Consider the following 15,173-nt stretch of genomic DNA (forward strand, 5'->3'; position numbering starts at 1 on the left):
TGTTTGTGGTCGGACTATGAGCTCTTCAGAGCGGATACATCTGACTGGCACTCGCTGGCCTGCTGGCTGCGCCGGGGGCGTAGACCGTAAAAATTAATGGACAACGTCACGCCGATATACTTTACAGGCAGTAAATGAAGCCAATATTGGAGCGATTTCAAATCTGCCATTTTTGGATTTCATCACAGGCCAAGTCGGATTAAATTAGGATGGTTTATGTGTTCATTATCAGCTATACCTGCCAGGAGATGGAGTTGGCCAGCATCCATATTCTGTTACTGTGTGTGTGTGTGTGTGTGTGTGTGTGTGTGTGTGTGTGTGTGTGTGTGTGTGTGTAAATGAGTGCATTTACTTTGGGTGCATATTGGGTTTTGACTGATTGGGCTTTTGTAAGAGCCACAGCATGCAGCCAACTCCTGTTATTGCAGGAACCCAATTGATCCCTGGTGTGGAGAGTACACACAGGAACAATATAAATCCCGGGGTGTGAGTATACACACGGGAGGATCTATACATCCCTGGGGTGGGGAGTACACACAGAGCAACTCTAGATCCCTGGGGTGTGAGACAGTACACACGGGAGGATCTATACATCCCTGGGGTGGGGAGTACACACAGGAGGATCTATACATCCCTGGGGTGGGGAGTACACACAGGAGGATCTATACATCCCTGGGGTGGGGAGTACACACAGGAGGATCTATACATCCCTGGGGTGGGGAGTACACACAGGAGGATCTATACATCCCTGAGGTGGGGAGTCCACACAGCAGGACCTACTGTATAGATCCCCGAGTACACACAAGGAAGAAGTAAATGTACTTATAGTTACTGGTGGTCAAAAAGTTCAACGGAAAGAACAGAATGAAGGTCTTAACCTCACCACAATGAGGTCACCATGGCCAGAAAGTAGAAACACTGTCTGACCGTAATGTTGATAGAAGGGATTGTAGTGACCTGCACTTTTCACCTGTGTGTGTGTGTGTGTGTGTGTGTGTGTGTGTGTGTGTGTGTGTGTGTGTTCAGAGCGTGTATGTCCTCCAAGTCCACACATCGTGTCACCGCAGTACATTATTAGCTGACCACTGTGGGCTAAAAGGTCACTACCATGAGGAGCTGCGGTCACAATAGGAACAGACCGGGCTGTGTGTGTGTGTGTGTCTGCATGCGACTACACACACCTGGATTGTGGTGATCTTTTCTTTTTGTTTTTTTTCTCGCTCGGTGGTGCCTCTCGTGGCTCAAATTCGCCAGGCATGGCTTGCCTCCGCTGCGGGCAACAAGTATACTTTATCGGCCAATACAATTGTCTGCTGCTGTTGTAGGCGAGAGGCAGTTTGTCACTGTAACCGATATTTCCTGTGCTTGCAGGAAACTGTCAGTGAAATGTATAAGGGTCCTTGTTTGGAGAGGCCTTATAGTCTGGGATAGTTTAAGGATCTGTATTTTGCCGTAGGCGCTAGGGGGAGGGAGCTGTGAACTAGTCAGTAGCTCCAGTGTTTTAGCTACTGTAGGTACCTTCTTCTTATATGATTCCAAATACTTAACTCGCAGTATGAGATACTTACCTGTAATGTTATTCTTCAATGCTTCTATGCGCCATACTTTATCGGGTGACGTGACGCCATGGCTTAAAGGGGCATTCCACTCATTTTCAACATTTTACTATGTCATTAATATACCTTAGAGCTGTTGTGTGGAAATAATTAAAAAGTCCCCCCGTTTCCTAGAACTTGAGGTCTGAAAAAAATCATTAACATGGTGAATCACATCTTGATGATGTCATCAAGATGTGTTTCACCATGTTAATGATTTTTCGAGGAAACACAGAACAGATGGACTTTTTTTTATTATTTCCACACAACACCTCTAAGGGATATTAATGACAGTAAAATGTCGAAAATGAGTGGTATTCCCCTTTGACGTCACGCTGTCGACCCTTTCCGTGACAACAGTCACAGAAGCGGGGTGTCGTTATAGCACAAGCGGTATAGGCTTTGGTGGGCTCTATTTTCGTCAGGGCCTCACCACTTATGCCTTAGCCTGGGACGCAGTGGGACGCATCAGGGCCTCACCACTTATGCCTTAGCCTGGGACGCAGTGGGACGCATCAGGGCCTCACCACTTATGCCTTAGCCTGGGACGCAGTGGGACGCATCAGGGCCTCACCACTTATGCCTTAGCCTGGGACGCAGTGGGACGCGTGCCATGTTCGGGTTCATGATCCGGTCGGGAGCGGATGGTAACTTACGCCATTAGACCACAAAGTGGTGTATGAATCTGACGCGTTTTCTTCGAGTACACCGGTGTGTAACCCACTAGTTAAAACAGGGCCCGTCGCCTCTATACCTCCCTGATCGCCTCTCGTTGAAAATTAATTACTATTAGGCATGTCAGTCGCTTCGCTGTGTGTGTGTGTGTGTGTGTGTGTGTGTGTGTGTGTGTGTGTGTGTGTGTCACTCATTTGCTAAGAGCTATGAGAGAGCGAGGGCAGAGAGTGTGCGGGTGGCATGATATGTACAGTAATTAGAACCGAACTTCTGTAACCATGGGAACTTGACAAGTGGAGGGGACCAGTCCTTCTGTCCCCGTGCTAATCGTCTTTGAACACACACACACGCATACACACACGTGCATGCACTGATGCACACACGCACATGCGCACGCTCGCACACTCAAACAGAATGGAATGTTGTGTTTTTGTCGTCACCGTGCACGCTCGGATGAGCAGTCACATGTCAGTTGTTGGTAGTGCGTGAAATGAATGCGTCTCCTCTGCGTCTCCGGCTGTGAGTTGTGCCGTTCTGCTGCCATGATGATATCGCTGCCAGGCTGTGTGGCTCCCTCTGAGGCTATAGACATTCTCACACACAAAGATCCCCACTGTTCCCTCTGTCTGCCTCTGTCTCTCTGTCTGCCTCTGTATCTCTGTCTGCCTCTGTATCTCTGTCTGCCTCTGTCTCCTTCTCTATCTGCCCCCCTCTCTCTCTACCTGTCTCTCTGTCTCCCTCTCTCTCTGTCTCTCTGTCTTATCTGCTCTCTATCTCTGTCTCTCTCTCTGTCTCTGTCTCTCTGTCTCCCTCTCTCTCTGTCTCCCCAAATTGATGTGTATTTGGACCCCCATCTGAAAATATATTTTCTGCCAGGGACCCCCAGAAACAATTTATTTAGTTCACTTAAAAATATGATTATATAGGCCTATTCATAGATTTGCCAAAACATTTCAAAGCTATTTATAATTAATTATTCCTGCAGGAACGTCACAGATGTAGCCACTACGACCACACATGTCCCAAGGAACTAGCTAGCCTACCCACTGAGTATGCTGTGCTCTGGGAGAACAGAGCAGCTGAATTATTTGCTTTGATTAGCCGTTCCATGATGCTGATGCATTCAGATTGCTTCCTCGAAAACACCTGTTGTATAATTAAAGTTGTTTTTCCAGAATCTGGTTCTCCCAGTCCCGGCAGAGTAGTTCCGGAGCAACGGATTGGGTGGCCTTGCTCATTCCCTGATGGACTGATCGAGGGTAGCTACTGGGACGTAAGTCGGGTTTTGATTAACCCCGGCTGGGTCGCCTGAGTGAGGGGTATGATGTTGGTAGACCCAAAACTCTGTTGACCTCAGGATACATCACTGAGGATACGTCCCAGGTGCATCCATGCGATGTATTTTTAGTTTAAGTTGATGCTTGTAAAGGATTAATTGATATGCTGGGAACCCCTGAAACCCGGACCCGGACTCCACTTTGAGAACCAATGATTTAGCAGATCTTATCTAGAGAAACCTGATAAGCAAGATAAGCACATACCGTAGAACACAGAGAGACAGAGTAGTGCCTCAATAAACTATAGGATCCCAGGCAGGCAAACCATGAACCTAGCATCAAGTCTATGGAAGTAGCAGTCTGCACATTGGAACTATAGGATGCAGACAGGCAAACCATGAACCTAGCATCAAGTCTATGGAAGTAGCAGTCTGCACATTGGAACTATAGGATCCCAGGCAGGCAAACCATGAACCTAGCATCAAGTCTATGGAAGTAGCATTCTGCACATTGGAACTATAGGATCCCAGGCAGGCAAACCATGAACCTAGCATCAAGTCTATGGAAGTAGCAGTCTGCACATTGGAACTATAGGATCCCAGGCAAACCATGAGCCTAAAGCATCTGTTTAGATAACATGCTATCTAAATTGCATCCTTAAACATGATTCGTGGTGTTGTGACAAAGATAGCCGTAGCCATCTTTGTCGCTAGCATCTCTCTCTCTCTCTCTCTCTCTCTCTCTCTCCCGTCTCTCTCTCTCTCTCTCTGTCTCTGTCTCTCTATGTCTCTCTCTTTCTCTCTCTCTCTCTCTCTCTCTCTCTCTCTCTCTCTGTCTCCATCTCCATCTCCCCCCTCTCTCTCTCTCCCCTGTCTCTCTCTCTCCCCTGTCTCTCTCTCTCTCCCCCGTCTCTCTCTCCCCCGTCTCTCTCTCTCTCTCTCTCTCTCTCTCTCTCTCTCTCTCTGTCGACACATGATTAATTCCAGCCTGTGGCTTCCAGCAGCGTTTGTCACTTGAAAGTCCTGCGTGTGTGAGAGTGTGGCGAGGGCAGAGAGGAGGAGAGTTCACACAGAACCATGTATGTGTATCTCCTACTCCATGATAAATAAATAATAGCAGCTCGTTAATCAGCCTCAGACTGATGGCTGGCTGGTTTGTCGCTGCCAGGGGTCGTCACTGTGTCCATGGCACAAACATGGTCTTGTCCGTGACAAATTCTAGATTTTCTTATTTGCACACCATTATAATGTTCATATTTCTATCTTATTAAGACCCAATTACTGGCTGACAAGTCTCCAGGTTATCTTCAGAATGTGTACAGTATGACACTTTACAGTTTACACTTAATTACTACAACAATACTATATGGCATGCCAGTACCAACATTGTTTTGAGAGAAAAATTTAACCAAATGGACCTATTTGTACAGTGGTTTCATTGGTCCACTCTCAGAGTTACAGACTTGTTCTTCATGTGTTTCTGGTATTATTGTCCAGTCTGTCTGTGGCAAAACAAATGGACAATGTCCACCACAAGACCGCATGGCGGTGAGTCCTGGTCACTGCAGAGGCAGAGGCAGTGGGACCCTTACCTTACTGTAGGTAGGTGTGACCACTACCACCTTACTGTAGGTAGGTGTGACCACTACCACCTTACTGTAGGTAGGAGTGACCACTACCACCTTACTGTAGGTAGGAGTGCCCACTACCACCTTACTGTAGGTAGGAGTGACCACTACCACCTTACTGTAGGTAGGAGTGACCACTACCACCTTACTGTAGGTAGGAGTGACCACTACCACCTTACTGTAGGTAGGTGTGACCACTACCACCTTACTGTAGGTAGGAGTGACCACTACCACCTTACTGTAGGTAGGAGTGCCCACTACCACCTTACTGTAGGTAGGAGTGACCACAACCACCTTACTGTAGGTAGGAGTGACCACAACCACCTTACTGTAGGTAGGAGTGACCACTACCACCTTACTGTAGGTAGGAGTGACCACTACCACCTTACTGTAGGTAGGAGTGACCACTACCACCTTACTGTAGGTAGGAGTGACCACTACCACCTTACTGTAGGTAGGAGTGACCACTACCACCTTACTGTAGGTATAAGGAGTGACCACTACCATGTCATGCAAAACGGCGGACTCTCGGCGATAGATCCTTCTACGTGGCGGCACCTGCCCTCTGGAACTCTCTCCCTTTGGAGATCCGCCAGACTCCCACATTGAACACTTTCAAGTCCGCACTGAAGACACATCTGTTCACTTTGGCTTTTGGCAACTAGTTTTGTTTTTGTTTCTTTTGTCTTGTTAAGCGTCCTTGGGTTTCTTGAAAGGCGCTATATAAATCCAAGTTATTATTATTATTATTTACCACCTTACTGTAGGTAGGAGTGACCACTACCACCTTACTGTAGGTAGGAGTGACCACTACCACCTTACTGTAGGTAGGAGTGACCACTACCACCTTACTGTAGGTAGGAGTGACCACTACTACTACTAATTTTTAATGGGAAATCCTTTGAATCAATCTATTAAAACGTAAAATACTTCCGACCGACACAAATTGGCCTGCGACCCAAAAATGGTCCCAACCCATTGTTTTGGAAGCTCTGCTTTAGGGGGAGTTACAAAATGAAACGCTGAAAGGTGTTTGCTCGCTCACATTACTGCGCATACACACATCCCCTCCACCACTCCCACCCCACCAAATGTAAGAGGGGGGCGATGGGCAGATCAAGCATACGGACACCGGTTGCTGGCTGTGTCAGTCCATCCGTGAAAGAGCTGATTACGTATCTTCGTAGAAGATGGAACAGAGAGGCAATCCTCCCGAGAAAAGGAGGGGGGAGTGGGGGTGTAGGATTGAAGGTGACATTAACTAGGTCATTTCCCCCCGCCGCTCTCCTCTGAAATGCCTCATCAGCCGCGGACGGCTTTAAACGAGCCAGCGAGCGTTGTGCGAGAGGTATTTATCTTGCGACGTGTCCTCTGGACATTTGCAATAACAAAAAGGTTTTCCAAGAAATCTAATTTGCAACCGATTTTCAAAACGCCCGCAGATTCATAAATTACATATTGATTCTACTTGCTTGTTGAGATTTCACCACAGGAAATCCCTGCCATTCGTGCCATTTACCTTTTTTTTTAACCCATAATTTTGTAACCCGTTTTTTCACCCGATGCCAATTTTCTAAGATGTAATCCTGGGCACTAACTCCCTCTGCCAACCTTAGGAGAGCCCCGAACTGAGCTCATGCTTCCTTCAATGCATGAGGAGTGAGCAGGCCGCTTCTTATCACCCGACAGGGGGGAGTTTCCCCGGGAGGTCGTATCGCGAGGAACACGTTATTCCAACCAGTTCCTTTCCCCTCCATCAGTCTCACTAAACTCACTAAAAGGGGCTCAGCTAGCTTTGTGCCCACCTCCATCAGACTCTTGAACTCTTAGACTGAACCCACCCCCTCCCCCCCCCTCCTCGTTGAAATCTCTAACAAACAACCCCCCCCCCCCCCCCCCCCTTCCACCTAATGGACTATAGTGAACGCATAGGTTGCATACAGTATATATATTTTTTTTAATTATTAGTACTCATAGAATAGATTTTTTATATATTATGCTTTTAAGTAGTCTCTCTTAAAAAGTCGTTTTATGATCTTTTATATAGTAACTGTGTTTGTGTGTACTGTGATTTCTTGTTGTCTTTACCACTGCACAAAAGAAGTTTCCGAAAGGAATAAAGTTCTTTGAAGTTGAAGTGAAGTTCCACTCGTCAGAGACAATAATATTGTCACTAGAATATTAGAATATTATTCTAGTGCTACTATAAAAAGAGTGAACTCTGGCCCTGCTCACTGTGTAAATCACTATCTTCTTCAACTATCCGCTGGTCTCCTCCCACGACACAGTAGGCTTAATTGGATTAATTAATTGGAGTATTTGCAGAATACTAATATATACATCTTCCATGTGGGAAATGTGAACATGCCACGCCCTGCATCTGCCAGTACGTGTTCCATGCCTGAGTGCAATAATAATAATAATAAAATTTATTTATAACGCACTTTATATTTGAAACAAATCTCAAAGTGCTACAGATAAAAAAAGTAAAATAAAAATAAGAATAAAACAGTTAAAAACAGGGCAGCTTAAGAGTCCGACTGGGCAAATGCCTTACTAAAAAGGAAAGTCTTTAGTCCCTTTTTTTGCAACGTGAGATTTATTGGTCAAACCCCCCCATATGGCCGAGGGCATTTCCACCCACAACAGGCAGTCTCTCTTACTTGAGTGTGAGTATATAAAAATGCTAATAGATAGATTTGGGGGAAAGTGAAGAATTGGCTTCCTCGCTCCCTTCATAATGCCAAGGGCCAATTAATGTGTACACGTTCAGATCGATTGGTCAAACCCAGACAGACGTGTCCTCATTGTATAGTATACACATAGAGCACAGTATCAGATAGGATAGTAGGATAACCAGAAACCTGATGGTTTAGAAAAATACTGAAACATGTTAGTAGAAGTAGCCTACTAACCTCACGTCACCAGGCTTTCCTCGGAGGTGGAAAGCCTGGTGACGTTAGTTAGTTAGTTAGTTAGTTAGTCTGTGTTATAAAATTGCCCTGTGAACCGGTCTAGGGCGGATGATATTGTTATGTCATGTCACACGGACGGACACGCACACGCACACACACACATAAAGACACAGACGGACGGACGGACGGACAGACAGACACACGGAGGGACGGAGTGCAAAACATACTCTCTCCCCATGCCTTCGGCCTGATGGAAACAATAATGCAGCTGGTAATTAATTGATTTAATCAACTCTTTTTTTACATTCGGTTCACGTCTCGGGTCCTAGAGGGCCTTCAATTTTCACTGAAAAACACTGCCAGTGGTGGAATAATAATTAATGAATACCTGGCAGTGAACGTGTTTAAACATGCAAGCATCATCCAAGAGATATTTTGATCTTGCCAAATAACGAGAGGGGTGAAAAAGAATGTGCCGTTCATTAAAGCACACCCTTGCTTCTTCTGTAGCGATGATTCTTGGCCTCGCACGCAGCGATTAATCACTGCATCCAACATCTGAAACTCAGGGAATAGTTTGGTCCAAATAAAATCCATCATTTCACAGGATTTCCTCCTCTTGTCAAGGTGGTCCGAAGCAAGGTGGCAAAAAGATGAGCAGCCTCGAAAGCTCCGGGGGCACTTGGTAACGACGTGTGCAATTAATTGCTCACAGCCTACCCAACATGCATAAAACAATTATGCGTAATAAGGGCACTGAGCATGGCAAAGGTCAGAAGAACTGGTGCAGCGGTACCTGTGAGTGTCGGCCCACTTCAACAGCTGTCTTGACATGAAAACATTAAACACATTTCTTCACTGTCTGGCAGAAACCTAGCGTTCCCAAAACTGTTACTTTTGACCCATTAAAACCGGCAAAGCATTTTCTTTTCTTTTTTCTTTTTAAACACAAATCTTCTGGGAGGTCCCTCCCTCCCTGGTATACAAAACGTTTTCAGATGGGGGTCCGTGGCCAAATATATATCATTTTGGGCGTCCTTGACATGAAAAAGGTTAGGTTATATGTTCCCTCCACTGTTGTCTTTCATTTACCCCCAAATAAGTCCATGGCCTGATAGTTTGACCACTGATCTAAAAAACAAAAAAAGGTTTCTTATGATAATGTGTCCTTGAATATGTGTTTTTTCTAGGCTTCGACCACCACAGTGCTCATGGTGGTCACTGACGTTTAAATATGCGTTTGTTTTTTTCCAGACTTCGACCACCACAGTGCTCATGGTGGTCACTGACGTGAACGATAACGATCCCACCTTTGACCCCACGCGACCCACCAATCTGACGGTTGTAGAGGAGGAGGCAGGTGTGTTTGTGGGTCGAGTCACGGTGAGTAACTTAATTTATTTTAACAGGTTGTTCGGGCAATACTGTGCCTGTACTAGCGATGGGACGATATGGTCAATGAATATGCGTTTGTTATTAACACTCGCATGATGGCAGTAAGGCCACGTAGTATACACACAGACGGACTTCAGACCTTTTTCCCCCCCTGCAGTTTCATTGGCAACGTGATTTCAAGTTTAACAATTAATCAACTCATGTTGATTATGCTCATCACGATGTTCATTGTGATAAAAAGGGATGGGGGGAAAAAAAGCCAGAAAAAAACTTTACACTGGTTCAATAGAAATGTTGAACATCAGTTCAACATTAGTACAGTAATACCTTAGTAAATACATTAGTAAAACCTTCAGGCTTGTTCTGCAGCTTACATGGATATTTCTACTCCGAGTCTCTCACATATTACTGAACTTCTCACCCTGTCTCTAAGGGAGAGGTCACCCGTCTGAGAAAACTAATTTCGGCTGCTTGTATCCACGACGGATTAACAATATTTCCGTTATAAAGGTTGCCCAGTTCTAATCACCAGGCAGCAAGGGTTCCAGCGCAATTGGTCTACATTGGTCTATTAAATGACCTCTTCCATTAAGGAAATTATTCCAAAATAAGCCTTTCGGCTTCTTCCTTTTCTTGCACAATAACCTGTTTTCTCTTTATTGTTAGTTCCCATTTAATACATCAATGAACTAAACTACATTGGGGCAGATTTGTCCCAAGCATCAGCAGCATGCAGACATCCCTGTTGACTGGTCCTGGTTCAGCTCTGCCGGGCAGCAATACTTTTCTAATTACTGTCGTAGATTAATTGCTCTTGCTGTTTGACAGTGGATTAATCACAGAAGGATTCAGCCAGACATCCTGTGTGAGCATGCATACATGTGCCAGCTCAACGGGAGATACATGGGACATGCTTTGGTTCTGACTGCCTTTGTGTAAGCTCAACGGAGGTAGACGTTTGCCTTTTATTATTGTTGTATAGTGTTCGTTGACGACACAAGCAGTCATCAGAATGATTGTTTCCTAGATGGGAAAAGGTCTATAGAAAGTGTGTTGCATTGCATCCATAGCGGGACTGGGACAACTATTCAGGTCATGAGTCTAATACCCATTCTGGACACTTTTCCAGCTGTCACATTATGAAACAATCTGTGTCCACCAAAGTGTTTTTTTCCCCCTAGCTGAAAACACAAATTTGCAAACTCTCAGTGTATCCAGACCTAGGCAACTAGGCGCGAGCAAAAATCCCTCACGGCAGGCATCTCTTTCTGGTTTTTATCAAAAGGGCAGATGTGAATGTGCAGCACAGCATAGACACTCAGTGCATTGTCACGCCTTGACAGCAGGCAAATACTTACAATTGTGGTGGTCCTTAACACCAGAGCAGCCATTATATCACATTATACATTCTTCCACTGGATGTGGGCGCTCCTCTGCACCTCCGCAACATCCACGCTGGCTGTATGATGTCACACTACAAACATAATCTTTCTCAGTCCAACGTGCAACTGTGCTTTGAGCAATATTGGTGGGCGAGACACAACAAGGCCATGCTGCGGCATTAGCATATTATTTGAATATGCATTAATCCAGAATGTCAAAATCAGTGGTAAAACCAATGTAGACCAAATGCAGTGGAATTGCTGCCTGGTGCTTTTTGAGTGGTGCAACCATAGAGCTATAAAGGATAGAGACCGAACCGGAGCGGTTTTTTTCTTTCTTAACCACTTTTTCTAGGTTTCTCTCAACATTTTACTTTTCCCTGTTAAAAGTGTTTCCTTTTCTGACGTTTATTTTGCACCTTCATGCTCCCTAGACTCTGGGGAGCAAGTGGATGTGCACAGCATGTGTTTTGTTTGCATCCTCTGGGCAAGGGCATAGATTGAGGCTGAACCATACTTGATTTTATTGACACCATCATATTCTTCTATAGCGCCACCCTTGGGCCAAATCTTTCACTTTAAGGGCTCTATAAGGATTGCACTGTTACTCAAAGTTCAATCAAGTTTGGTATGTTTTTGTTGTAGGAGCAGCACAACCTCTTTGCCCTTTGGGTTCCATTTTTGTTTTATTTTTCATCTTTTCTTTCAGTTTTTTCCCCAATAATAATGCAGGTAGCATCTCCAAGCTGGATCCAAGTGAATGTTAATGCTGTAGCTTTACTCCGGCCTATCCTTGAAATGCTTATTCTAAGCAACCTCTATAGGCCTACAGTACAGTACATGCATATTACGAGCAAATGCTACTGCAGAATGGTTAATTACCCACCGGAACAATAATCAATGCAATCCATCCATTGTTAATGGGACCAATTTATTTCCTGGATGGAGTGAAGGGTAGAAAAGGGGAAATTATCACTTTTGCGCTTGGATGCCCTTCAGCTGTGTCTGGGAAAATATTGGCTTGTTTTTTTGTGTCCTTGAGAAATGCATTCTGGGAATGAAAATTAGCATTAAATTGAGAGTTCTTTGGAAAGTAAATATGTAGTCCGGTATCAAAGACTAGTATTAAACTATAGTGTCTATTATTATATATTTACAACCACATCCTGGGCATTTATTTCACAACATACGCTGCAGGCAGCACGAAAAGAACTGAGAAGAATTTCATTTTCAAGTTGTGTAAACAACGTACAGTAGTATAAAAAAAATCATTCCAAAGTCACAAAACTCATTTTTATCAGAATGTAATTTCAAATCTCTCATTTACACTATTTCAATCCACTGTTGTTGCCACTCGAAAGCAACAACCGTGGTTGAACTAAAGTGCTGTGCAGAAGAAGAGAAAAAGCACAATGGAAAGCATTTGCAGAATCATTTACATTTACAGGCATTTGCCAAAAAGTAGGTTACAGCAACGGCTAGGAGCGCAAAGCACCAACAAACTAAGATATGGAGAACCGGGATGACTGGAAGCAACAACGGAGGGCTCGTCTGAGGACAACCTATAAGAACAACGGCCAGGGTCAACTAGGTAGTGAGGAACTGGGCCGGACAAATGGAGGTTTTAGGCTATTCCAGAGCCTGGGGCCAGCCACAGCAAAGGCTCGAACCCATCATCACCCCTGTTTGATTTTTGCCTAGATAAGGGAACGAACAGCAGCAGCTGGTCAGCCAATCTCAGAGATGACCCTAACCCTAGTTAGTGGGGCGATGTACGAGGCAAGATGGGTTGGCGCCAGCCCACAAAACAAATAATACAAAAATACATAAATTCTAAAACACAACAGGAATGATGTTGTCATTGGTACCGGTGAGGAGACATGCAGCTGCATTAGGAACTAGCTGCAGGTGATGTAGTGATGCCTGGTCGATACCAGCATATAGATAATCCCAATAATCTGGTTTAGATTAAATAAAAGCATTAATTACGTATGAAATATTGCTTGATTCTATTTCATTCTTGGTCTATTAAAAAATAGCAAATCTACAAGCTATATTAAGCTATATTAAGCTGTATTAAGTTATTTTATACTGCATTGCCTCTAAAAGCGTAAAAAGAAAGTCAAATTAACACTCCGGGCGGTACTGTGTACGAAAGCGGCAGGCAGACAGATGCTGCCAGAGAAGATGACTGCATAGTCAGTGCAAACACATAATGCCATTAAGTAGCTTAATGCTAACGCCCGAGGCATTATGGATTATCACTGTTGTCTTGAAATTGAATGGAAGCGTATCCCACCTGTTCTCCTTTTATATGCACACACACAAACACACTGGAGCGTTTCACCGTGCTGTCACACTCAGCAGCAGCATAACTGCATGCATTGATATTCATCGCTGTTGTCAGGCAGAGTCAACCTTGTATCCATTTTGTTATTCGTAAATCAATGCCTTACTTGGTCGTAGAAGAGTGTCAAAATTACCCGATCTACAAGCTCACAATTCACACCACTTTGCAATGTTTGTATACCTGCTATTTTTAATGGGCCAATCCTGAAGGGACTTTTGTACCTTATTTGTCTGATTTTTTTTTTCCCCTTCTTCCGCCAAAAATAGCAGTTCTGGCTTAACCGTGTAGGCAGTTTTCGCGAAACTTGCCAATATGGTGTCCTGGTGAGGACACGAAGCCCACAACCATTGGCCAAAGGGTGGCGCTATAGCACTCAATTGAAAATGCAAACTTTTAACAGGCATACTGTAGCTCATGAACCGTTTGACCGTCAGCAATAAAACTTTCGATACACCGTCTCCTCGTGCCGCTCAACTTTTGTGTCTTATCTATCTCCTCCTGGGATCTTTGATCAAAAAAATCTTCATGTAAACTTTGGACCTATACGGACCAAAAATTGTGAGTAGGTTTTATGAGCCAATGAAAATTGCATACTTGCAGAGTCACATGTTTATGACACTTTACTGTTTGGTAGAGGCGGTCATGCCAAATAGCGCTGAAGCCAGTCTTACTCCAACAGGCCAAAGGGCAGCACCATACAGTAGCAATCGCTGCTGAAAATGAAACCTAGTTTGAACAGGCATAACTCATGCCTCGTTTGGCCAAAAGCCATGGCACTTGTTTCCACATGTGCCTGATAATTGAAAAAATATATATATATTATTTTCTAATCAATTACACAACCTTGGTTTTTTTTTGTCACATTCCTAAGCTGATAATGTGATGACCGTCGGAGACTCAGAGTCTCCATTGAGTCTATCATAATGTACTATACAGTATGAGTATACTGTAGTGTACAGTATGATACTAGAATGCAATTTAATCGACTCATAGTTTAAAAAGAAAAGCTATTTATTATACATAATTTATTTATTTCTGTATATATCAACAAATCAACAAACTAAATAATGCAATAGTTTTACATTGACTAAATCAATCAGTCTGATTAATCACTTAAACCTTGTATTATACTTTTTCTTGTAGATCTGCTTTTTTAAGAATTCCCAGCCCTATTACATGATGCTACTGTATATAGTGCTTCTCTCCATGCGGCAGTACTGTGAGCACGGGGCAAATGGATTAGCATTCATGTCGACTGCACCATGACAGCAGCATGCCATTCAGTCAGCCCAAACAGAGGCACAGTCTGAGTTGTTGACAGATTTGGAAAAAAAATTGAGGTTAAATGCGAACACTAGCCGGGGGGGGGGGGGGGGGGGTTCATTCATAGGCGGTATATTGCCTATTCGCAAATAATCACAATTATTATTAATTATTTTTACATAATCATTTCTATGTTGAAAACATTAACGCAAGCATTTTCCCAAAATAGCAAAAATGGATTAGATTACATCAAATTTGATTAAAATAATCTAATTAATTAGAGGTGTTATCAATTAATCAAAATAAATCTCGTATCAATATTTGACTAAGTGAGTTTTTTTAAATCAAAATGTCCCATCCCCTGGGCTTAGCAAAGCGGTCTGATCAACTTATTTTGCGAGCACTGGGGTTTGTTGCATAGAGTTATATATAATAGAGACGTCACCGTTCCTCACCCAGGAGTCATCCCTGCTCCTAATCTAGACAACAGTCTTGTCAAAACTTGACTATTGTAACTCCCTCCTTACTGGCCTACTGGCATGTGCACTTAAGCCTCTCCAACTGATCCAAAATGCTGCAGCTCGCTTGGTCTTCAACCAGCCAACATTCTCACACGTCTCCCTCCATTGTCTCCCGGTCGCTGCCCGCACAGAATACAAAACTCTGATGCTGGCATTCAAAGCAACCAACTATA

The 15,173-nt window shown here is 44.0% G+C and overlaps 1 protein-coding gene across 1 annotated transcript in view; it reads left to right on the forward strand.

Annotated features, from left to right (window-relative positions):
• The window catches only part of LOC308328207 (protocadherin-15-like), a gene marked incomplete at both ends in the record, with an annotated part of 276,193 nt that overhangs the window by 161,401 nt on the left and 99,619 nt on the right, over positions 1 to 15,173 (forward strand). The window contains one exon of the mRNA XM_080781948.1: positions 9,344 to 9,472. Coding sequence (XP_080638074.1) covers positions 9,344 to 9,472 — 129 coding nt within the window. The remainder of the gene's footprint in view (positions 1 to 9,343; positions 9,473 to 15,173) is intronic.

This window comes from Protomyctophum bolini (genome assembly GCF_963924005.1).
Source record: "Protomyctophum bolini genome assembly, chromosome: 14".
NCBI lineage: Eukaryota > Metazoa > Chordata > Actinopteri > Myctophiformes > Myctophidae > Protomyctophum > Protomyctophum bolini.